Consider the following 24,416-nt stretch of genomic DNA (forward strand, 5'->3'; position numbering starts at 1 on the left):
ATTCAACTGATCTTTCTTTAGAAGGGATCATTAGAACTTCAAAAGATACGGCAGACACATCACTTAGAAGTCATTCAGAACCCTCAGAAAAACCATTAGAATCCATTAACCACCCTTACAGACTATTCTGCATTTGCAGCCGGGTAAAGTCACACTGACTCTCTAAAAAGAAAGTGATCCAGCCATGACAAGAGGGCTTTTAAGCCACAATGAAAGGTCCAATGGCATAATATTCCTCTGTCCATCTTCACCACCATCACTGCCATCTCACTGCATCCAATATTGATTCTCCCCCCCCCCTCTACTTTTGTCTCCGTTGAAGTCAGTAGTTCTAATCAGGAGCCTGTAGGAAAACCTGAAATATTTAAACAACTCTTAACTGGTTAGTTTTGCTATCTTAGATGAAAATTGCTGATTTGCCTGTCATTTCAAATAGCAATTTATACTTTTTAGTGGGCCCCATATTTCTTTAGGGTCCAGAGAAATTGCCTTCTGATGGGTGCAGGCAAATAAATCAAATGTCAGAAAAGTCAAGATGGTGGCTACAACAATATGATCACAGTTCCACCTGCTTTTTTCTGCATATCATGTGCCTGGGCCTTTACACCATCAGGGTTGTCACTTTTTAGGCCACAATCTGTGTACATCCCAGCACCAGAACATATTCCTTTCCAGAAAATCAAATCTACCTTGTGTTCTAGATTATTTTTTTTCACCAGAGTCCTACATGGAAAAAAAAATCTCATGATTATCATAGGTATGAAACTACTGATAATGTTACAGAATGAAGACAAAATTCTGCAAATCAGTTTCTATAATGTAGGGAGGCTAAAATAGCAATAGCAGTTAGACTTATATACCGCTTCATAGGGCTTTCAGCCCTCTCTAAACAGTTTACAGAGTCAGCATATCGCCCCCAACAATCCGGGTCCTCATTTTACCCACCTCGGAAGGATGGAAGGCTGAGTCAACCTTGAGCCGGTGAGATTTGAACCGCTGAACTGCAGAACTGCAGTCAGCTGAAGTAGCCTGCAGTACTGCACCCTAACCACTGCGCCACCTCGGCTCTAAGTTTGGTTTTCTTAGTTTCACTGTCAAATGATAAACTTGCAGCCTTGATTTTTTTTAAAAAAGTCCTATCAACATTAAAATAAATAAGTGCTTTGAAAGTTAATTATATAGAAGAGACTAATATTAGTATATAAACAGACTTTTTAATCCTCTCTGCATTTATATAATTATCTTAAAATAAAGATGTATTAGGTAACTTCAAAAGTTTTCAGAGTTGTTGTTTCACCTTAACAGTTACTTACCTTAGGGAATCATATTGGAAACAAACCCTAAAAACTGACTGTAGAGATTCTCAGTTATCCAGGTCATGGTTGTCCCAAAGGTTTTTTCAGGAGGTAACTGGACTTCCTTCTTTTTTCTTTGAAGATGTTCCACTTCTCATCCAGCTCTGACTGGATGGTGAGGAATCCTCACCTGCCTGCCAGCCTGCTTGGGAGTCCCAAGTGATTCACAAGCAGGCTGTTGTGGCCCGCCAGCGTCAGAGCTGACAGCAGAGTCAGACAGTGAGGAGGTTGGGGAGGAACATGGGCCAATCCTGGAGGCTGGGGAAGGCTTGGATGAGAGCTCTGTGTCGGAGGCAGAGATGGGGCCAAGGCCGTCTGGCAGTTCTCAGCTGCCTTTGGAACTAGACAGCAGTGAGGCAGAAGAATAGCTGGAGCCGGTTCCCAGTGTGTGCGTGTGCAGAGCTGCCAGAAGAACAGCTAAAAAATCAGGGTCAACTTCAGAGGTGGGTTGCTGCCAATTTGGCCCGCATCGGCCAAACCGGTAGTAGCGGCGGTGGGAAGCTCTGCCCACCCACCTGGATGCTTCTGCACATGCGGGAGCGCGCTCAAACCAGTAATAAAAAAATTAGCAACCCACCTCTGGTCGATTTGGGAGTAAAGCCACAGGTAGATGGTGAATGGCCCCTCCCATAGGAAATAAAAGAGGAGCAAAAGGGGAGTGGGCTTTTTCAGGAAACAATTTGTTCGTTAGTTCAGTTCAAGAGCGTGAAGATCTGTCCATGAATCTCAGAGATTCTGTGCCAAGTCTTTCCTTGCACAGCACTGCGTTTGGAAAATATTTACATGGCAGCTTTCCAAACTAGGTAAGTCTGTGGTCATAACTACACCTTTGAAAGACTGTTTACCAGGCCTTTGCTGAATGTGAATGAGAGAAATTCACATTTGTTTAATTAAAGGGTTTTGTCGGGACCAAGATTCTGCTTCGTGCTTTTTGGGAAAGCCTAGGTCAGAACACAGGCTGCAGGCAGATGAGGGGTTGCTTCTGGGTGAAGGAGAGTGCACAGAGCCCCCGCAAGATGCAGTTAAGTGCAGCAGGGTCAAGGGGTATACTGCCAGGTAGATGACGGTGTGTGGTTGGCCAGCATGGCAGGGCTGAGATACCTGCTGTAGGGTGGGAGAGACTGTGAGAGTTTTACTGGAGTGACTTAAGACCTTGACTTATAGAAAGTCAACAGGGAAGGTTGCAAATGGTGACCACGTCACTTTGGGATGTTGCAACTGCCATAGGTGCAAGCCAGTTGCCAACACCCAGATTGCAATCACGTGACCACGGCCATCATTTCAAGGACCAGTTGTAAGTATCATTTGTTCAACAACATTGTAACTTCAGACAGTCACTGAGTAGTGGTCATTAAATGAGGACTTACCTGTATTCGAAACAGAACTGTGTAAGAAAAGGCCTTTGGGATAAGTGAAATTTGTTCAAAGGCACACTCCTTACCTAACTGGAAAGTAGCTTTTGAGCTTCATAAGCCAGCCACATTAGACGAATCACAGCTGTTCTGCTGTTTGGAAATACTTCTGAAATAAGTCTGAAATATAAATGTACAGTATAGAGATCTTATATCTCTCTCTCAGTGGGAGCAGCAACAATGTTTACAGTTGTTCCAAATGTTTGTATCTGTCAACCACTTCAGCACAATGCTGAAATAAGTTCTTTCCTCTACAAGGAAGGAGAATTAAAAGCTCAGTATTGTTTAGAAACGTGTTCTTTCATTTTGTGCCATGGGTTTTAAAAGTGGAGATTCTGAAAATGGCCATTATAAAACTTTCTTCTTTGAGGCCCTATAATTACAGACCAGCATATAATGCTTTTATCTTTATTGCATGGGTGGTGGTGGGGGGAGGCAGTTTATATTGGCATTTGTATTTTTCTGATTCTGCTCTGCTTTATGTCAGAAAAAAGGTACATAGGAAGAATTTGTAATTATGTAGGAACAATTTATGTTTTCCTTTCATTACTATGTCGGTGGTAAAGAAAGAAAGGGATAGTTTAGAATTATACTGGACTTGTTGTGCTGATAGGTTAGACCTATCCAATCTTTTGGCTTGCATTGAGTACAGGAGAATTGTCTTGGGTTACACATAAAAGATATAATATAGTTAATGTATATAAATAACAAACTCTGCAATATTTTTAATAGTTTTATTACATTGTCGTAGGGCCGTATTACTAGCTGTCAAGAGCCACATGGAGCCCACGAGCTGTAACTTGGACACATCTGAAATAGATAAGACCAAATAATTTCACCTCCCCGTTCAGCCAACCAGGGAGCAGAGGTGGGTTCCTACCCATTCAGACAGGTTCGGCCGAACAGGTAGTGCTTTGGCGGCCTGGGTTGCTGGAACCAGCAGCGACCCAGGCCTGCCACACCCCCGAACCAGTTCTCCCAATGGCACAATAGGCACCACATCTTGTTTTTTTGCTTCTGTGCATACGCAGAGCACATCATGCACATGCAGCGCACATCATGCACTTGTGGTGCAGCCATGAGCGAACCGGCAGTAGTGACTGCCAGAGCCCATCACTGCCAGGGAGAACCCAGAACATTATAGCCAATAGTCTCATTTTGAACAATAAGCCTATGATAATGCAGTTCTACTTAGACCATTTGGCTGAATGGAAATTGCAGCAAACAATGTTAAATTTAAATCTGTATCTCTGTTGTGTTGGACATCAGCATCAAGGATTCTCAACTAGAACTGAACTATAACTCAACTATGTTATGGAAGACCATAAGGTAGGTTGGGCAAATTAAAACAAAACTTTTCCCTATTCATTATGTCTTGCTTCTTGGTTCAAAATTATATTTAAAAAGCATATTCCCTGCCATTTGCTGCCAGCTATTCAAACACATTGCGGGGGGAGGGAAACATCTTCAACCATATGTTTCTCAAATTGACACACTAGTTATCCTAATCCAGGAGTCTTAATGATGCTCGTTTGGTAGAATTTGTTTGACCTATATTTTTATTATGCTCAGATGAAAGCATATTCTTACTTCCTGAAAAAGAAGCTACGGTACCTATTCTGTAATTTTCTGAATGATTTAAAATGTTCTACAGAACTTTATTATTATCAACGCAGGTTCAAAGTCAGCCTTAATCCAAGGAATAAAATCACCTTATCCAGATGGATGCAACTATAGTCTAATCAAATCGTCAGATAGGCGAGGAACCCATCAGCTGCTGAACCACAAATTCCACCACCTCTTTCCATTGGGTAGCCAGATGGGACTGCTGGAGATTTGGTTCAACAACAACTGGAGAGGCACAAATTGCTAGTTTATGTTCTCAATTAAATGAATTATAAAATAGGTAATAAAAAATTGTAAAGTGGGAAAGGTTTTGTCTTGTTCTGCATTATTGCTAAGTTTGATTCTATCTATATATCTATCTATATATCTATATATATATCTCCAATAAAGCAAAACAACACACACACACACACACTTTAAATTTATGGAATAACAATTAAAGTTAACAACATGAAATGCACACATTCAGAACAGCCGCTAAACTAAAGGAACATCAAAGGATATTACTCCATGAGATGAATACTATATTTACTATCTTTTACAAAGGATATTAAGCAAGAAGCTGGTTAAGCAGTCCATAGAATCTATAACTCATATTTTCATTATTATGTAGGTCCATGATTTAATTAATCAGCTTGGAAAGGAAGAGGAATAGAAAGGCAAATGACTTTGCAAGGGGTTGCAATCTTTCAGCTGTTTAGGTCCACAAGTCACAGGCATTACACCAAGCATCACAAAGATGGAAAGGAAAATAACTGTGAATTTCACAACATCTGGATCCAATCTGATGCTGGTAGGATGAGCAACAGCCATGAGGAAGGGAAAGTGTGGGAGGAATAGCTCATGCAATTGCTCTTTTGCCCTTGAATATTAGGCCTCTGTGAAAATATTTACTGTTATCTGTGTCCAATGTGAGATTTACTGCATCATAAAGCTCATACTATCCATCAATCCACAAATATGCAAATTTAACCCAATACATGCAAAGATTATGATTATGACCAAGTGATCTAGATGTTGTGCTGATAGCTATAACCTAGAACTACCCTTTTTCTACCAATTTTTGTTATGTTTTCCTTTCCTTCTATTTACATCGCAAAATTGCGAATCCTGAACCAGGCTGGCCATTTATGACAATTATAATTTATGACAGATATAAAGGATTCTGAAATATGTTTTTTCTTCTTCTCTGACCTTGAATAGACAAATTTCAGTATCATTCTAATGTCCTGATGAAACTATGGCAGGAACTAGGGCTATCTGAGCATGCTATACTACAGGGATATCAAACTCACGTTGTCACAGCAGCGCCACATGACGTATTGGGACTTTTTTTCCCTTCACTAAACTGGGTGTTGGCATGGCCAGTGCGTGACGCATCTGACCCATGGCCGGGAGTTTGATAGCTCTGCTATACTACATATTTAGAACTTCTCTGCTGTCTTTTTATGTATATGCACTTATTGTGCATCTTCAAAGCAGGATAGATTTAGGCATCCACCTTTTCAGAGGTGCTGGACTAGCATTCCCCAGAAGATGGTAGAATGAGGTCTCAGATGATGGAGTAGAAGTCCAATACCAAGTTTTAGCACAGAATGGTGGTTGGATAAAAATGAGCCAGTGTTATGCCAGCACTTTGTGTCTGATGTATTTGATTTAATGGGCAATTGGATAGATTCATAGGGCTGGAAGGAACTTTGGAAGTCTTCTAATCCAACTCCCTTATCGAATCCTTATGCCAGACTTCCCCAACCTTTCCATCTTTGCAGCCCAGCCAGGGTGCAGGGGGAGGTCATGACTTTGTGGAGTGCTGAGCATGTGTGGATGCACTGCTTGCACAAGTTGGGATGCATGTGCGCACACTTGCCCATCCCTTCTGCAGCCCTGTTCTGAACAGCTCAAGGCCCGGTAGTGGGCTGCGGCCCAGGGGTTGGGGATCTTGCCTTATGCCATCCCAGACAAATGGTTGTCCAATCTTTTCTCCAATTCTGCCAGTGGAGTACCCATAACTCCGGTAAGCAAGCTGTTTCATTTAATAATTGCTCTCGCCAACAGAAAAATCCCTTATTTCAAGGTTGGATCTCCCTCTGATGAGTTTCCACCCACTGCGTCTTCTTCTGCCTTCAGGTGGTTTGTAGAATTAATCAACATCCTCTTCCCTCTGACAGCCTTTCAACCTCTTCAATCCTTGACTGGAAGACTTCATACAACTCAAGTGAGCTTGACTGGATTTCCATAAATTGACAGCAATACTAACCCAATGGCTACAATAAAGCCCCAAAAATGTGAGCTATTTGCTGGTAATACATATCCAGTAATCTACTGTTCACAGGGGAATTGCTAAGTGAAGATGAGTCACAGTATTTCAAAATAAGCATGTGATGTACAGACATACAGCTGTTTTTGACCAATGTAACTGCCTGTATCTTTCCCATTCTAGTCAGGCATGTAGACCAACTGATCTGAATTGTCGTGGTCAGCTGAAGCACACAAGACAAATTCTTGTCTTCTTACAATGCTCTCTTCCCCCACACTTTATCTTGTGAAAAGAAGACAAAATAGATAAGGTCGATTTTCTTCTCAATATTGCTACAAAGAATAGCAGCAGAGTAAAGGAAAAGAGGATCCTTAACAGGCAAAGTAAATAACAGCAACACTCACCATCCAAGTATATATAGATTGAAAAGAAGCAGAGAAAATCTGAAAACCATCTTGATACAGACATAAAGAGGGAAGAATTTTGATCATGCCATTGCAACCACCGGCTTTATATTTTTGATCGCCACCCAAAGGAACACTCCTGCTGGGAAAATAGTTTAAGACGGTTTCATTGCTTCTGTTTCAGACCATTAAAATCAGAGCTGAGTTTTTCACAATACTTAAAGAGAGCATATAAAAGTGCTGCCAAGTAGATGCTATCAATCCTGCAGTGAAAGTGACCATTTCTCAATTTATTCCATTTTTTTTTCCATCTTTGCAAATTAATTGAGAGAGATGCCAATCTTAGAAAACCAAGAGAAAGGAGATGAATACATGACAGTCTGGACTTCCCAAGAACAAACCTGCACATATAAATGTGAATGAACAGAATCAGAGAGGGCTGGTTGGTTGGTTGTAAGGTTGCCTTGCATTGCATCCCTTTGGACCAAGGTTGAAGTAAGTCTTTATCCTGTTTTCAGAGTGCATTAAATATCCACGTGTTTAATCCGTGACCCGTCAAAACCGCGGTAGACAAAAGCGCGCTCGACGAAAGCGCGTACCTGACGTCATCAGCAGCGTGACAAAAAATTTTTTTAAAAAAATTAAATTGAAATTAAAATAAAATTAAAGCAAGCCGATTCACATAAAGGTAAGGGTTAGGTTTAGGGTTAGGGTTAGGTTAAGGGTTAGGGTTAGGTTTAGGGTTACGTTAAGCGTTAGGGTTAGGTTTAGCATTAGGTTAAGGGTTAGCGTTAGGTTTAGCGTTAGGTTAAGGGTTAGGTTTAGGGTTAGGTTTAGGGTTAGGTTAAGGGTTAGGTTTAGGGTTAGGTTTGGGGGGTTAGGGTAAGGTTTTTGCTTTAATTTTAAATTTACCGCTCACAGCGCGATGTTTTCATCGCGCTGTGATGACGTCACGTACGCGCTTTCGTCGAGCGCGCTTTTATCTACCGCGGTTTTGTGGTGGAACCGTTTAATCAGCCACATCTTTAACCATCTGCAATGACACCAAAGTGATTAAACATGCATGTCATCATCTAAATGCTACTCTTATGAAACTGCATTCCAATGCTTAATACACGTACACAGGTCTTGGCTTTTGCATTTGGTCATTGTTCCCCCTTCTCCACAGACAGATATGACTGTTATTAAACTATTGAACAGAAGCATCTTTGGGCTAGTCAGTAGCTAAAATACTTTTATTTAAAAATGGTAAAAAAAATATATCTACCCAAGTAGACTTAAACTAAAAAAATAAATAATTTCTTTCATGGAATATTAAGCATTGGAATGCAGTTTCATAAGAGTAGCATTTAGATGATGACATGCATGTTTAATCACTTTGGCGTCATTGCAGATGGTTAAAGATGTGGCTGATTAACCAACTGAAAAATGAACTGCAGAGACTTTCTAGGTACATATTTGACTTAATTGTTGAAAATAATAACTACTCTAAAGCAGTGTTGTGGACCCTAGGCAGCAATTGACAAAATAACATTGTATGTATACAACCCACACTCTCTCCAATTCTTTTCCACAGCAATATCAGTTTTCATAAAATCTGTTAAGTCTCTAGTTTGAACTCACAGGGACACATTCAGATTTTTAATAGGCAATATTTTTAAGAAAGTATCTACAGTTTAACCTAAACCTAAATTTTAAAGCTTTTAAACTAAAAAAATAAATAATTTCTTTCATGGAATGAATTGCAATTTTTTAAAGGTTTGGAATTACTACAGAATAACAGAATTGAATCCATGTCAATATGAGCTGTTTTAGTCTAGAGATGAACTCTTAAAGCAAAGCAACAATTTTAAGGTGAGTAGAATTGCAGTAATCTTCTGGTCTTCATCTACTTGGACCAGGGATGTCAAACTATGACATGTGTGTCAAAGGTGACATGCCACACTTTGGATGCCATGCCAGCTTTCACAGACACCTGACAACTATTTGTGAAACCACTCCCCATTTTTGTGCAATTTTCAGAGAATAGAATGTGCTGTCACGCAGCTTCCAAAAATTGTGCAAGAATGGGATATGCTTTCATGTGGTTTTCTGAGACTGCAGAGGCCACAGAACATTCTCTGAAGTCCCTTCAAGAGCGAAGAGCCTTGTACAAACCTTGAGCTACACCTTGGCTAGGCCACAGGGAACCAGAAAGAGGACACTGTCCAAAGACAGTGCATGGCAGATCCTGGGGGGGGACGGGGGACACATGATTGGACTTTTAAAAAATGAAAGAATTGATTCATTTTTGTTGGAAGGGCAACATGCAGTAGAGTCAAGTTAGGCAGTTTATGAATTTTTGACAAGCTGAGTCCAAATGGTTTGCCATCAATGCCTTAGACCAGTGCTGGTGAACTTTTTGGTTTGGTTCTGCAACCCAGCAAGACACACAGAGACTTCAGAGAATAATCAGAACTGCAGAAAAAACAATTACTGCCAACCTGCCTCCCATTGAGGAACTGTACACTGCACGAGTCAAAAAGAGGGCTGTAAAAATATTCACAGACCCCTCTCATACTGGACATAAATTGTTTCAATTCCTACCCTCAAAATGATGCTATAGAGCACTGCACACCAAGACAACTAGACACAAGAACAGTTTTTTCCCAACGCCATCACTCTGCTAAACACTAATTCCCTCACCACTGTCAAATCATTCACTAAGGCTGCATTACTATTAGTCCTCTCATCGTTCCTATCACCCATCTCCTCCCACTTATGATTGCAGAACTGTAACTTTGTTGCTTGTATCCTTACGATTTATATTGACATTGTTTCCTGATTGTTTATTTGTACCCTATGACTATCATTAAATGTTGTACCTTATGATTCTTGACGAATCATTTTCATGTCTTTTTATATACACTGAGAGCATAGGCACCAAAGACAAATTCCTTGTGTGCCCAATCACACTTGGCCAATAAAGAATTCTATCTATCTATCTATCATCTATCTATCTATCTATCTATCTATCTATCTATCTATCTATCTATCTATCTATCTATCTATCTATCTAATCTATCTAAATCTATCTATCTATCTATCTATCCATCCATCCATCCATCCATCCATCCATCCGGTCTGCATCTGCTCAGTCATTGCTCACCTAAAAATTATCTACTTTTTGGAAGGAGCAACACAGAAACAAAGTGATTTAACATTATTGCCCTGCTCATCACCAAAACTAAATGCAGGATACTAAACACAGAAGTTCTACAGGGATCACAGTGGCCTCTGCAGGCTACATATGAATATGCAGGTTTTTCCTGGAAAAGACAACATGGAGGAGTCTAAACTATTAATCTTTTCCTAAAGGAGGATAGCGAAAGGGAGTGGTTCTTAAGCTGGAATCATGATGCTATATATCTTCTGCTTCCAATTTATTTCACTCAGATTTTAAGTGAATGAGTTTAAGTAATTCAGGGTACAAAAAAATAAGGATGAATACATCAGTATTAAGTAATGTGCTGGTCATCATCTGATCAGGAAATTATTTATAAAAGTAAAGGTCATCCAAATATATATATATATATATATATATATATATATATATATATATATATATATATATATATATATATATATATATGTAGTGTGTGTGTGTGTGTGTGTGTGTGTGTAATTTTTACTAAACAAACAACACACACACACAAAATCATCTTACATTACATCTTGTAGAAAGTGTGTCAATTGGTTACAATTAGCTTTCGTGCATCTCTTCCAGAGTCATTACTTACCTTCATATCGAATATCAAAGTTCTCGATGAGTCTTACTTTCAATATATCATAGTTCTCATTTAACTGAAATTATTTTAATGTCCTTTTGCCTAGAATAATCCATAGTTAAAAAACACCACCACCTAATGGCATTTCAATAATTATTAGAGTCATCCAATAGCCTTAAACCTTTATAACATATTCTAAACAAAAATTAGTTGACAAAATATCTAAGCCCTTTTCTCCCCTCAAATCACTGTTTACAATTTGTGTCCATGTTCCTTTTATTATGGTGGTACATGTATGTATCATTAACTGTATCCCTTATCCTTATCATTCCATTGTTGGTTGTTATAATTAATATTGGTTAACAAAAAATCCTTTACTGTTATATCTATTTTCTTCTCATCAAACCAACATATATGTATACCTTATTGCCCTTATCTATTATTTTTTAACATAACCATCTATAAATTACTAAATTATTACTTACTAATTATAAAACTTAGTTAAATTTTTTGTTATCTACTTTCATATATCCAGTAACATTATACCTTTATAACATATTCAAAGTAAGAATTAATTATTTAAATTTCTAAACTTTTTTTCCCAAATCATAGTTTGCAATTTCTATCCAATTTCCTTATATTAAGCCAGTACATATATATGTCATTAACTATAAGTCTCATCATTTAATCATTATTATTATTATTATTAATGTTTGTAATGAAATCATTTATTACTTATATCCAGCTTCCTCGCCTCCAGCCAACATAGAAATATATCTTGTTACCATTATCAACTATTTATTTAAACAAGCAATCTAAAGAGTTACTAAATTCCTACTTACTAATCATCAAACTTAGCTATTATTATTTTTTATTATCGATTTTCATATATCAATAATAGCCGAGGTGGCGCAGTGGTTAAATGCAGCACTGCAGGCTACTTCAGCTGACTGCAGTTCTGCAGTTTGGCTGTTCAAATCTCACCAGCTCAGGGTTGACTCAGCCTTCCATCCTTCCGAGGTGGGTAAAATGAGGACCCGGATTGTTGTTGGGGGCAATATGCTGACTCTGTAAACCGCTTAGAGAGGGCTGAAAGCCCTATGAAGCAGTATATAAGTCTAACTGCTATTGCTATATATCAACCTGTGTCCTTTCAAAAGGCATGTTGTTTATTTCTTTTGCCATTTGTGGAGTTAATTTTCTATTTATTTCCTCGGTAAAGTTTTTATGGACATCTCTCTGCACCTTATTGTCTATTGGATCTCTCAGGTAATCTCAGCGCCCTTTTGTTACTTTAATTGATTTATCTTTGGATGCCAATCCTGTTTCTGATAAGATTTTTTTCCTTTAAAACCATCATTTTTTCTCTTTTTTCTTTTTTTGTGCCTTGAAATTTGGGGTAAAGCTCCAAGCCATTGAATTCCCCCTTCCAAACTCCCATTTTTTCGCTTTCAACCACTTTCAGTTCAGAAATCAAATCATTAGTTTTCTTATCTTTGTGTTCCTTTTTCTCTTCAGTTTTTGGAACTCCACCTCCCTCATTTTTTTCTGGTATAAACTCTATGTTCTTGTCAATTCTCCAAGTTACCAATAACTCTTGAATTGCATCCCAAATCTTTTGCAAAGTTAAAGCTTCCTCTTCTGTAAATTGTTCCATGTTCCAAATTGTAAATTACTGCCACTGTAGTTTTAATCTTCACAAGAGAGAGGTTCCGTTTTTTTCCCCTTCTCCCAGTATCGATAAGGCTCTCTAGAAACAGCTGTGGTAAACAATTTTAGCCTTGACTCTTATCACTTTTAGTTACAGAGCTTTGAAGCATGAAGACATTAAGCTTCTGAACAGCAAAATTAGTATTTTTTTCACTTTCTTGTGTTGACTCAGATTTAGGAGGGACAAAGTTCTTAAATGGAGTTTAATAGCAAATAGTAGGCAATTTTTGTTAAAGTAGAGAGGGAGATTTTAGTCCTTGAGTTGAAAAATAAGGCAGGAAGACGCCGAAGGAGAAAAACTGGTCCGTTCACTTTAAGCAGGGGGGGGGGGAGAGAAAAAGTTGCGAGAAGCATTTCAATAGTTACAAGAAGAAAAACATACTGACCAAAACAAAACAATGAAGATCAATTTCGCCGTTAATTTCTTCTGGTTAAGGGTTTAGTTTAGCATAAAAAAGAGATTCTTTTGGGCAGTTTTTTTTCCAAAACAGAAAGAATTTCCCCAGATGATCACACTTGATCTTTATGTTCTCTTCCGTTCCATAGCCATCCGTCCTCACTTCATCAGTGTAAGATGTCTTTTGTCACTAGCTTGAAGACTTTTTCTTGCTTTTTTCAGGGATTTTGCGATATCCCCAAAATCAGCAAGATGTATTCTTCCTGTTCACCGTCTCTTTGGGACGGTTTAGGTCTGATTAAACCCCCCAGTGGCAAAAGTACAGGCTGCAGTCTCAGAGCATCGAGACTGCACGTCCATACCGTGGGGACATTGGCTCCTCCCCCGTCATCCAAATATATTTAAGGATAAGTGAGTGTTGCAAAATTATCCCTGTCAATACTTGGAACATTATGAGAATTCCTTTCAAACATACATATAATCCTAAACTAAATTAGAATGATGTCACAGCATTAAGATGTTTAGAATTGGTCAATAGGTGACACACATAAATTTAACATTTTGATCATGTTTGAAATATCTTTTAAAAGAATATTCCTCAATTGCATCATATGATGCAACTACCTTTGCAAATGCCCATTTGTTAAGGAATTGTAACTTGCATTATTAGTAGTCAGAATGAAGTGAGATATATATTACCATTTATTATTAGGTTTGAACATATCAGCAAATAAAAATGAAAGAAATGATTCTGCTCCTTTGCAGGATTTAGAAAGCATGAATAATTATTTTAGATTGCCTCATTGTGTACTTCATCTAGTTTATGTACGTTATTTCAATGAGTCACCAGTGGCTACAAGAAAGACAATTGCTCCAGTAGACTTAATGAACAGAAATAACTGCCAAACCACAGGAATAGTTAATATTAATAATGCTAAGAATGGTAGAATAGTGTTTAGAGCCAAGGTGGCGCAGTGGTTAAATGCAGAAAGTTGCCTTTGGGACAACCATGACCTGGGTGACTAGGAATTTCCATAGACACAAGAGTGCCAGGTATCCCATAAAGTAATACAGCTCCATGTTTACCGATGCTTTCATTCTCTGCCTACTAGAGACAATTTCACGAAGATTTCTTCTCCTTTGGGTATCTGCAGTTACCCTGCAAAATTCCCTCCTGAAAAGAAAAAGGATGGGAGGAGGAGCCAAAGCTAAACATTTGTAAGTGTGGAGGAAATGAAAAATTGCATCACTATCTGATGGGAACTATCTGAACAGTAAAAGGATAGGAGAAAATACAAAAATAATGGGAGTTGAAGAATAACTATATCTCTATGTATAATCCCATCCAGTAAAGCAAAGACCAAGATTATGAGATTGCAGGCTGGGACTTGCATGTGGAAGATACATGTGTGTGAAAGCCAAGCCCATCTTAGGTATGTTATAAATAATAATGTGAAAAGCAACGGCAATGCATGAGATGAATATGCTCATACTCTACTGGCAGCCGGGGGTGTCATTTTTCACAGAGATCCTGGTTGATGCATCGTATGCGCGCAATCCCTAATTCCATTTTTGAAAATTGAACTCACTCAAGTTACACTGCTTTATTTCATTTAATATGATTAATTTTGTATATATTGATGATTAATTTTGTCCAGAAGATGCAATTGAATATTTGTACAGGAAATCATAGGTATTCATTTCAGGGGGACCAATTCACAGTGATTGCAATTTTAGAGGGACAAAACTTAAAAAGTCTGCATGTTGCCCACAAATATATGGATACGTACCCACATACATATACACACCCAAATTGTGTGCTGAGGCAGTTTGGATCACACCTGATAAAGTTATATTGTTATTTAGTCCTGCTGTTTTTACACAGTAATCTTTTCCATGATTACTTAAAACAAAAGGCAACATAGACCGGTAATAGATAACACTAAAAAGACAATGTATATTAGCATACACTTAGTGTAAACTTGTAATATCATGTCTACCTCTTTAGCAGATTGTAATGCTTTTGGATACAGTGTTAAGGTGGGGAGAAGGAGAGAATGGAGATAATTGATGATTGGGAGTAAGATTAGCAAATTCCGATGGGGAGCAGCCAGCTACCCAAACTGTTTCTATTCAGATGGCTTCAAGTGTTACATTATGTAATGACAGTAGGTCCTGTGCGGCCAGTTCTCTCATGAAGTTGGGAAAGGCTCAGTGCAATAGAGATGAGAGGAGCCAACATGACCTACCAAAAAGAAAGAGAAAAAAAGAAAAATTAATAGGAACATTGGTGAAGATTTTGGAAACCAATGTCAGGTTCAAGGAGTCAGGAGCCAGGGTGGAGTTCAAAACTACTACGAGTATATTTCATGCTACCTATATATAAGACTCTGACTTATAATGATCAGGTGAATTAGTGCCATGTAAGAGTCAATGGACTTTGAGGGTGCGGGGTTTCTGAAGGGGGCATAGAGACTCCAACTGATGATGTGTTTAACTCTGCCCTCAGGTTCAGCCTGGCTGTCTCCTGCAACCATCTACTTGTTATTCTTCAGAATTCTTCAGATCAAACTAGGATTCTAGAAACCTGCATGGACACTGTCACACTAGGAGGTCTGCTGGGTGTGGTCAAAGATGGTAGCCATGACTGTAATCAACGCTTCCTTTTTTTAAAATGAGCATCAGGCAACATCATGGCTGTTACCTTGACATTTCTGACTAGATCCTGCAGACACCCTGCCAACACTCCTGCATAGTTTTAATTCGGTAAACAAATTCTCACACTATGAAACAGGAATTCTGGAAGCATTCAGCATACAGTAATTCTTGCAACCAGAGATAGAAAAGAAGCCTTTAATATTTCCTATAGCTCACAAAGCAAAATAAGTCCTAATTGCTTTATTTTTCTTCCTGCTTCCCCATAAGTGCAGGGTCTGCTTTCTTTGCAGTATTGATCCATTGGTTGCAACAGGAATTTTACAAATTAGAATTACAGCATCAGCACAACCAATAAATCTATGACCCAATAACATAAGTAACATAGATTCCTGACTCTGATACTAATAACATTTTCAGTGATTTTACATGCATGAAAAAGATTAGGGGAAAAAAACTGAAAAGATGACAGAGCTTGGCAATTCAACCTACCTGTGGATCCTCATATATTTTTGGTGCGTCTTTTTCATAGCTGTCAATATACAGTCGCACAGTTGCTCCAGCACTTCCTGTGCCACTAAGTCTGAAAATGATGCGAGAGCCATCAGCAAAGATGAGCCTCAAACCCTGAATAGAAAGAAGGAAAGAAAAAGAATTTCAGGGAAATCTATTCTATAAAAAAACTTTCATTGACTTCTAGCTATTATATGGCAATCTTAATAATATGCCTGAAAAGAAAAGTTCTTAATTGTTATTTTGCTATGCAGAGCTGCACGGGCTTCAAAACATGTAGCAATTAAACATTAATTTATGTATTTTATATACCAGTGATGGCAAACCTTTTTGGCACCGAGCTGAGGAGAGGCCCAGGGGGCATGCACGTGTGGGAAATGAACTTGTGGTTTCCGGCACATTCATGCACACTAGCCAACTGGTCTTCCAGTTTCTGGTGCATATGCCCAAATGATGATCATCTGGCTGGTGCGCATGTGCACAGGTAAGTTGATTGTTGCACGCGCATGTGCACCAGAAACCCAGAAGAGGAATGGCCGCCGCCACGTGTACCAGACAACATGGCTCTGCATGCCACTTCGGGCAAGCATGCCATAGGTTCGCCATCATGGTTATATATCATTCTTTCCCAAATAAATTACATTTCTTAAGTATCTTTACATGTTTTGATCAAACTAGTTCAGCAAACATAGGATTCTGGCAATGGTAGATGTAATTTATCTGGGCCATATCCTTTCAGAATAAGCCACCAAGGCTAACCAAGCTTTAATTAAAATAAGCAATAGAATCACAGCAAAGAAAATGTTCCTGTTATTGCTAGGATTTTGGTAACATCTCCCTTACACTGAGTTCAGCTCCTGCTGTCAATATTAATGTGTTGATAGCAACAATACGGATCTGTCAGCATTTATTTTTGGTTTAACCCCCAGTCTAGCCTATAGACAGGAATCTCCAGGTGAATTTCTGTTCTCATATTGATGGTCCAACTTTGTTCATTTTTTTCAATATCAGCCAAGGCCAAAGATGGTATGTTATGATTTGTTTTGCTAAATTACTGCTATCAATAGTGACATATATAGAAAGCTATTTATTAGTAAACTTTTATTAATTTCTAAATACCAAAAGGTAATTATCGGTCTTCTACTATGCTGTAAATAATCATCATCACTATCATCATAATCACCATCCATCTGAATTCTTTAAACATGTAAGAAATCCAGGTAAAAGTTCTTTTCACTTTTACAGCAACTGCGAATAAAAATAACTTAATTTGAATTTTGTTTAATTTTTACAAAAGTATGCATAGGGCTAAAAATAACATTGTTAAATATATTGGTAAAAGAAGAATATTTTCCCCAGATATTAAAGCTTCCAGTTTAAACATTTTGCCAACCTGATTCCTTGAAATACTTCCATCTACAGGATCGCTGTATTCAAAATTATCAGCTTTTTCCACGATGAATGATTTGTCACCAGCTGACAACTTCTTGCCCACAAAGGACCGGTCAAAGAACAGAGTCTCTAGATCTTTCATCATCCGGTTAGCACCATCAGCATCCACCTCTTCATAATCATATCTAGGAATAGTCAGGAAAGTTTGATCATAAAAGACAGCAACCGGCCGTCCAATCCCCTGTTTTGTTTTAGAACTTTGTATGCAATCATTTATTCCTCTTTTCGGGCAGAAAATGGAAGAGCTCGGATGCTGCAGACCAAATCAAGCATTAATTAGCATTATTTAAAATAAATGATAGAATTGTATTTCTCACCCCCCCCCCTGCACCCTGGCCTTATTTCTCTCTCAGCAAACTAGTGTTCAGCTGTTGTTGTGTTCTAAGTTTGAGTAAGATCATTTCATAGATATTTATTTATTACATATAGAATTACATGTGACTATTTTATGAAAAAAGATAGATGAAAATGTTTAACGTATATGTGTATCTGTATGTACTATAAGTGCATACATTTTAATTAATTAATTAATTAACTAATTAGTATAGCTTCCCACTCAGTGTAGTCACTCTGGGCAGTGAACAATTCTAAAACAATTAAAACAGTTTAAAGCAGTACAAAAATGAATATAAACAGCACCTGTTTATGAGTACAATTATTAGTACAACTAAGAAACAGTGTTCTTGACACATTCGGGACTCCAGGCCTGGGGTCTAGCCAAGCTTTTAAGGCCTTGCAAAAGGGCAATTGGGTCGGGGCCATATAGTCTCTGAAGGAAGGATGTTCCAAAGGGCAGAGGCTACAGCAGCAAAAGCACGTCTCCTGGTGCCTGCCAGCCGACATTCCTATTGAACTAAATTCCCTGACCATTCCTATACGTTTTATTTATAACTCTTACTTTCTGACTCAAAAGACACACAATTTCTTCAAGCATAGATGATGTGCAACAATTTGACTGATATGCTTACTTAAATTAATTCATAAATATTAGTTTTATGTTTACTATATGTTTTACATCCTAGAATAAAGACTGTAATAAAGAATCTCTATATATAATGGCAGCTTTTGGCATGTAATTGTTGGTAAAACCTTTTCCAAACTGAACTTAACTCCAAGTGAAACATATGGGTAGTTCTATGTAATTTTCAGTAAGAAGGAACAATAAGACCCGCTTTGCTGTTGCTTTCATCCAGGAGATTTCAGCTTCTCATTCTGGCCTCTAGCCCTGGGATTCCTTAGTGGTCTCTGCTTCATACACCATGCAAGACTATCCCCGTTTAGTTCCCTAGGTAAGATGAGATCAGCAAGGCACTGTAACCTGCTGAGATATGCACTATATTCATAGTCACAAATATAGTCATGGTATGACCAACATTAAGAAGCTAGGGAACTTCAAGAAAGTGAATCCATGGAGAGAGATAAAATCCACACTTAGAGACCTCTTTCCTTCCATTACTTTGAAGTAGTACGGGCCCCTTGGACTCTATGGAAGTATTAGATATACTGTGTTTTTTAAAATATCTCACTCTGCAGACATGTCCCTGAAGTAGCCCAGAAAGTACAGCAGCACAACAGCAAAGGTGATATTTATGTGAAGGGGAAGCTGAGCCCATAGGCGAAAAAGACACATCAGGCTTCCTAAACTAGCCACACTGAACGAGCAGACAACATGGTAAATTCTCCCTTCCACAAACCATGTATCTTCGGAGTTACCTAAGACTGCCACCTTCTACAAAGACAGTGCATTATTTTGTAACATCACCACAGGGATGTAGTAGATGGAAATTAATGTAAAGCAGGGGTGGGCAACTATGGCCCCATTATGACCTGTGGACTTCAACTCCAGAATTCCTGAGCTATCCCAATAACAGGACAATTAAGAAAATTGTGTTGATATTACAAAATTTTGCAATGTGAAATTTTTGCAGGGGTTTTTTTTATTAATCCTCCAACAGTTCTAGATATAAATTAGAAATCCACAGCAGATAGAAGAAAAGCAAGTCCGATATACTGTGGGAACCTGAAACATTCACAAAGCTTCTATATCTCTAATTTGGAATTTTAAAAACAATTCTTGATTCCCAAGAATATGTGTCCTTTAATTAGATTAGATGAGCCGAGGTGGCGCAGTGGTTAAATGCAGCACTGCAGGCTACTTCAGCTGACTACAATTCTGCAGTTCGGCTGTTCAAATCTCACCGGCTCAGGGTTGACTCAGCCTTCCATCCTTCCGAGGTGGGTAAAATGAGGACCCGGATTGTTGGGGGCAATATGCTGACTCTGTAAACCGCTTAGAGAGCGCTGAAAGCCCTATGAAGCGGTATATAAGTCTAACTGCTATTGCTATTGCTATAGATTATTCCATGGAAGTTGAAGAGATTTTAGCCATTCTAATTAAACACATCTCAAATCTATGAAATTACTACCTTGTAAAGAAATTCCGCCCATATTGTTGCCAGTGATCTTTCAGGATTGATTCCACACTCTGTTTTCGGGTAGCTATAATTGACAACCATGCCAACACTGCCCAGAGGCCATCTTTTTCACGAATATGATCTGATCCTGCATCACAGATAAACAATATATAAATGGAAGCAATCCTTCATCTATGTGAAGAATGATGGAACAGAGCAGGATTGGATAACCTATGGCCCACCAGGTAGATGGCCCACTAGGTATGGACCACCTTTAAAGTACTGAATGACACAGGGCCATATGGACTTTTATGTTTTTATAGTGGTTTAGGAGCAATCCACAGTTATGTTGCATAAGATGGGTGGTAATATCTTATAAATAAACATGTTAGGCCTGTCTCTCTCCACTTTTGAAACAGAATGACCCCCCACCCCCTACCTACCACCCAACATCCAGGCACATAAATAGAAGTAGTAGATGTTACTACAGAAAAAAAGCAGACAAATAGAAACTCTAGCTATGTAATGTTTCACTAACAAATATCAGATGTATGATTACAATGTGGGAACTAATATTTTGCAGATTTCATACCTCATTTGCTATTACAAAGAATTCAGATTTCACGGGAACACATTAGTTCACTTATAATTATTACTCTACAGAAACATCTTCAATCTAAATTCTGTTGATCAGATAAAACAGATTTTAATCCATTATTCTCAGCCCACCACTTTGTCTTATTTCAGAGATAGTGGCTAAATTCATCTGTCATGCTAAGCTAAGGCTGAATAACTTATGTTGGCTTGAGGGCCACACCAGGCTTTGAGTGGCATGTCAAGGAATACACTCTCTAAAGCAGTAAGAGTAAGGGCCCTATTGGGAAGAGATAGAGGGACATGAAGCGTAAAAGCAGTGCTTGGCAGTATTTAGCACATTTATAATGTATTTTAACAATTTGGAGTCCACCAATCTAGGGATCACAAAAGGGAGTTGCATTTTGCCTCCAAGCCATGCTTTTCAAACTTTACAATAAAATCTGGCTTGCAGTAATAATAGTTTGTTGCACAAGTCAAGTCTAGTTTCAGATAGATTGCAGAAGCACATAATAGGCTTCATAAAAAGCACTAACTGGATTTACCTGTCACCTGGTTGATAAGCCAAAGGAACTAAAGTTGAACTTCTTGCAATGTGAAAACCTAGCCACTATTACATGAATGAGCTCTCTGTTGGTCTTAAAAGTCTAGAGGTCTTGTTTGGGAAGAAATATGAGGTACTAATGTAACAAAAATAATTAATAGTAGGAATGTTTACGTACCAGTACCAAAACTCTCCTCTCCACACAGAGAGAGTTTGTTTGCATCCATCAGATTTCCAAAGAACTTCCAACCTGTTGGAGTTTCGTATAAAGCAATCTTTGTAGCATTGGCCACCCTTCAAAAGACAGGAATAATAGCCCTGTTATTGATGAATGACTTACTGTAGAAACACAGGAACTTCTGTTGGGCATCTTATTTAATAAACAAGATCACAAATACCATTTTAGAAGTTATCCCTTTCATATTTATTGTACTCAGTCATTAGGTAGCCAGCATTAAGATGAGTATAATCCACATTTCAACTTTTAAAGCACACTGCTGAGGGAAACCACATTTTAAAGAATGCTAACCATTTGTCTACATTTCAGGAATAGAAGCTACATATGAAATTGGAGAAGAGTTTCAAAAGTAGTTTATTTGTCCAGTTCTGTCATTAAAAAGAAAAGAAAAAGGTCATAACTTCACTGGCTGCCCATCCAGGTTCTTGAAGCCAAGATCCGTTCCAATATATTTAGCAATAATATTATTATTCATTTTCTTCCAAATGCACCTAATTTTATTTCTAACATCTTTCCTTATTGGTGGACTTCTCTGCATAAAAAACTTAAATTAATAAATTTTTAATGAATTCGGTTCAGGTATGTTAAACTACACAATGGTTTAGTTAGTGGCACTATAATATTAAAAAAAACCTAATAGTCACAGCTAAGGAACCTCATTCTTAAGCTACCTTAACGAGAAAATTTCACCATCTTAAATCTGAGCATGGAATAAGCTTGATTTCTTCTGAATAGGTTGTAGCTCCCATTGCCCCAAAGAAGGACAATGGTTGGCCATTATTTAGAAATGGGAATTGTAATCTAACACATCTGAAACGGCACTGAGCTGGGAAAAGCTAATCTTGATGGTCTAGCTTTTAAATGAAAATTGCATTTATCTTCTGGTCAGGCACAAGGAACCTTCTGCGCACATTTGTGATTCTGATTCATTGTGGATGCTCCCCTGCCTCAATTTTAATTTTCGAAGAATGCCTTTTTTTAAAAAGAAGTAATTTTATTAAAGCTACCTAATACTACTTCCTCCTATTTTCCCCACAACAACTCTGTGAGGTGGGTTAGGCTGAGACAGAGTGACTGGCAAAAAGCCATCCAGCCGGCATTCATGTCTAAATTGGGACTAGAACCCCTAGTCTTCTTTTTAGCCTGGTGCCTTAGATGCAAAACTAAACTGGCTAAAAGATACATGGGAAATGATGGGACCATCAAAGATACTGTTGCTCAGTCCCAGCTTGTAATCAAGCTCAGTAAGAAAGGCTATTCTACTTGTTGTTGTTTTTTTATTACCTGTCAATTGCTCCACTTGTAGGCATACTTCGGGCAAATCCTCGAACCCCTGTTTGTTGAAAATAAGGAATACTAAAAATATTTGCAGCGATAACAGCAACCGAGTCTGAAGGATTCACGAAGAACCCATGTTTTCCAAGTATCATGTTGCGATCCTAATGAAGGCATTAAGAAAAAATGGTGGTAGAAATTACCTTGTTGAAAGGTTTCATATTCTAACTGGTCTCCTATGTCTGCAATTTGAAAAGCACCCAAATTAAGTAATCAGAGGCTACAAAACTGAGATCAATTCCTTTCTATAAAAAAACTCCAATCTACAGAACTGTTCTTTAGGCATTTTAAATCAGTTTTTTTATAATAGTTCCAGAAAGTAAGTAATTTTGAGTCCTTGATTCTCTCTGAGCTTGGTTCTTTCCTTACAGATGTTTCATCAGTGCTAGCTCTATCTAATAATATTACCATTTGGTAATGAAACATCTGCAAAAAAACTACCAAGTTCAGAGAGCAACAAATTCCCTGAGGTTAGCCCTGAGCTATAAATATTCCCTTCTACTGGTAAATAATTCTTCTGTTATTTTATACCTTAGTTTGTAATGTATTTTTATACTCACTGAACAAAAAATGATAACTGCCTTAAGTAAATACCTAAACAAAAAGTGGGACTCCTCTATCTTTAACAATCATCTGTAAAGGAAAAATTTAGCAGATTTTGTTTGCAGTCTTTTAACTGTTATCCAATTATTAGAGAACAGAAGCCCTATCTTTAAATTGAAATGCATATATTTAGATGATTTATGAGCACTAAAGCCTATAATTAAGGCAATGTTATGTCATTATTAATTTTACATACTGTATATTGCTGGAAGACCAAAGGGAAATAATGAATAGCAATTTTCCTGCAATGCTGAGAAATTTGCACCGCAGATTTTGGGTTTGAGATCAATTTTGCCACTGGTAACATGAGTAAACAAAAAAGAAAAAAGAAGCAGGGATTCACTTAATAGCATGTGTAACTGGAATGGCACCTTCTTTACCAAATGAAAAACATGGAAAATGGCACAAACTATCAGGATTGATTAATGCAGTGTTTATTCCTTAAGGAGTTGTGACAGCTCAGCAGCACTCTTTGAAAATGTTCTATTTAGACTTGGTTTTTAATATAATAGGAATTGGAATATCCAGATTCCAAACTTTTTAACTCCATGTCTTTAACTCAGCTATCCTAAACTTCAAACCATTTGAGGACATATCAATTCTAAGAATAGCGAGTTAGAGAAGGTTGCCGTAAATTAGGTATAAAGTAATCCCGGACTGGTAATTGTAGATGCTCAGTGTTATTGCAGAAAGATGGTAAGCCTTATAATTTGTTTGAAATGAATAATTTGTTTAAATAAACAATTGTGACAATGTGGTCTTCTAGTATCCCAAGATACTGTTGCTGAAATTCAGTTGCAACGTAGTTGAATTTTGGGAGCAAGTTTTGGTTCAAGCTTAAATGATTTTTAAGGATATTAATGGGAATTGTTCACCTCTGAAAGGTTCTTATTCTCATCCTACCCTTAAAACTCTCCAAAGAAGAACCAAATAATTTAGCCATGCTCCTCTGGGAAATCCAAAGAGTCACCATCCTACGTTCTGATACTCTTCAGAAAATTTAATTGTGACCTCCACTCCTTCAAGCAACACCAAACCCTGTCTCTCATGAATGGCAGCCTTAACTAATGCAGACAAACATAATATAATTTATAACTTGCTGATAATTATGATTTCTCTCATAGTTTGTCACCTGTTAAT

At 38.0% G+C, this 24,416-nt stretch overlaps 1 protein-coding gene across 3 annotated transcripts in view; it reads right to left on the bottom strand.

The window, feature by feature from the left end:
- Nucleotides 1-14,517: 14,517 nt before the first annotated feature.
- PGM1 (phosphoglucomutase 1) overlaps nucleotides 14,518-24,416 on the bottom strand; it is a 52,521-nt gene continuing 42,622 nt past the window's right edge. For all 3 annotated transcript variants that reach the window (XM_032218268.1, XM_032218267.1, XM_032218269.1), the window contains 6 exons: nucleotides 22,623-22,777; nucleotides 21,279-21,394; nucleotides 19,975-20,110; nucleotides 17,490-17,673; nucleotides 16,076-16,210; nucleotides 14,518-15,173 (listed from right to left, as the gene is read on the bottom strand). In XM_032218268.1, coding sequence (XP_032074159.1) covers nucleotides 15,084-15,173; nucleotides 16,076-16,210; nucleotides 17,490-17,673; nucleotides 19,975-20,110; nucleotides 21,279-21,394; nucleotides 22,623-22,777 — 816 coding nt within the window. In that variant the 3' untranslated portion in view covers nucleotides 14,518-15,083. The remainder of the gene's footprint in view (nucleotides 15,174-16,075; nucleotides 16,211-17,489; nucleotides 17,674-19,974; nucleotides 20,111-21,278; nucleotides 21,395-22,622; nucleotides 22,778-24,416) is intronic.

This window comes from Thamnophis elegans, chromosome 5 (genome assembly GCF_009769535.1).
Source record: "Thamnophis elegans isolate rThaEle1 chromosome 5, rThaEle1.pri, whole genome shotgun sequence".
In the NCBI taxonomy this organism is placed as follows: Eukaryota; Metazoa; Chordata; class Lepidosauria; order Squamata; family Colubridae; genus Thamnophis; species Thamnophis elegans.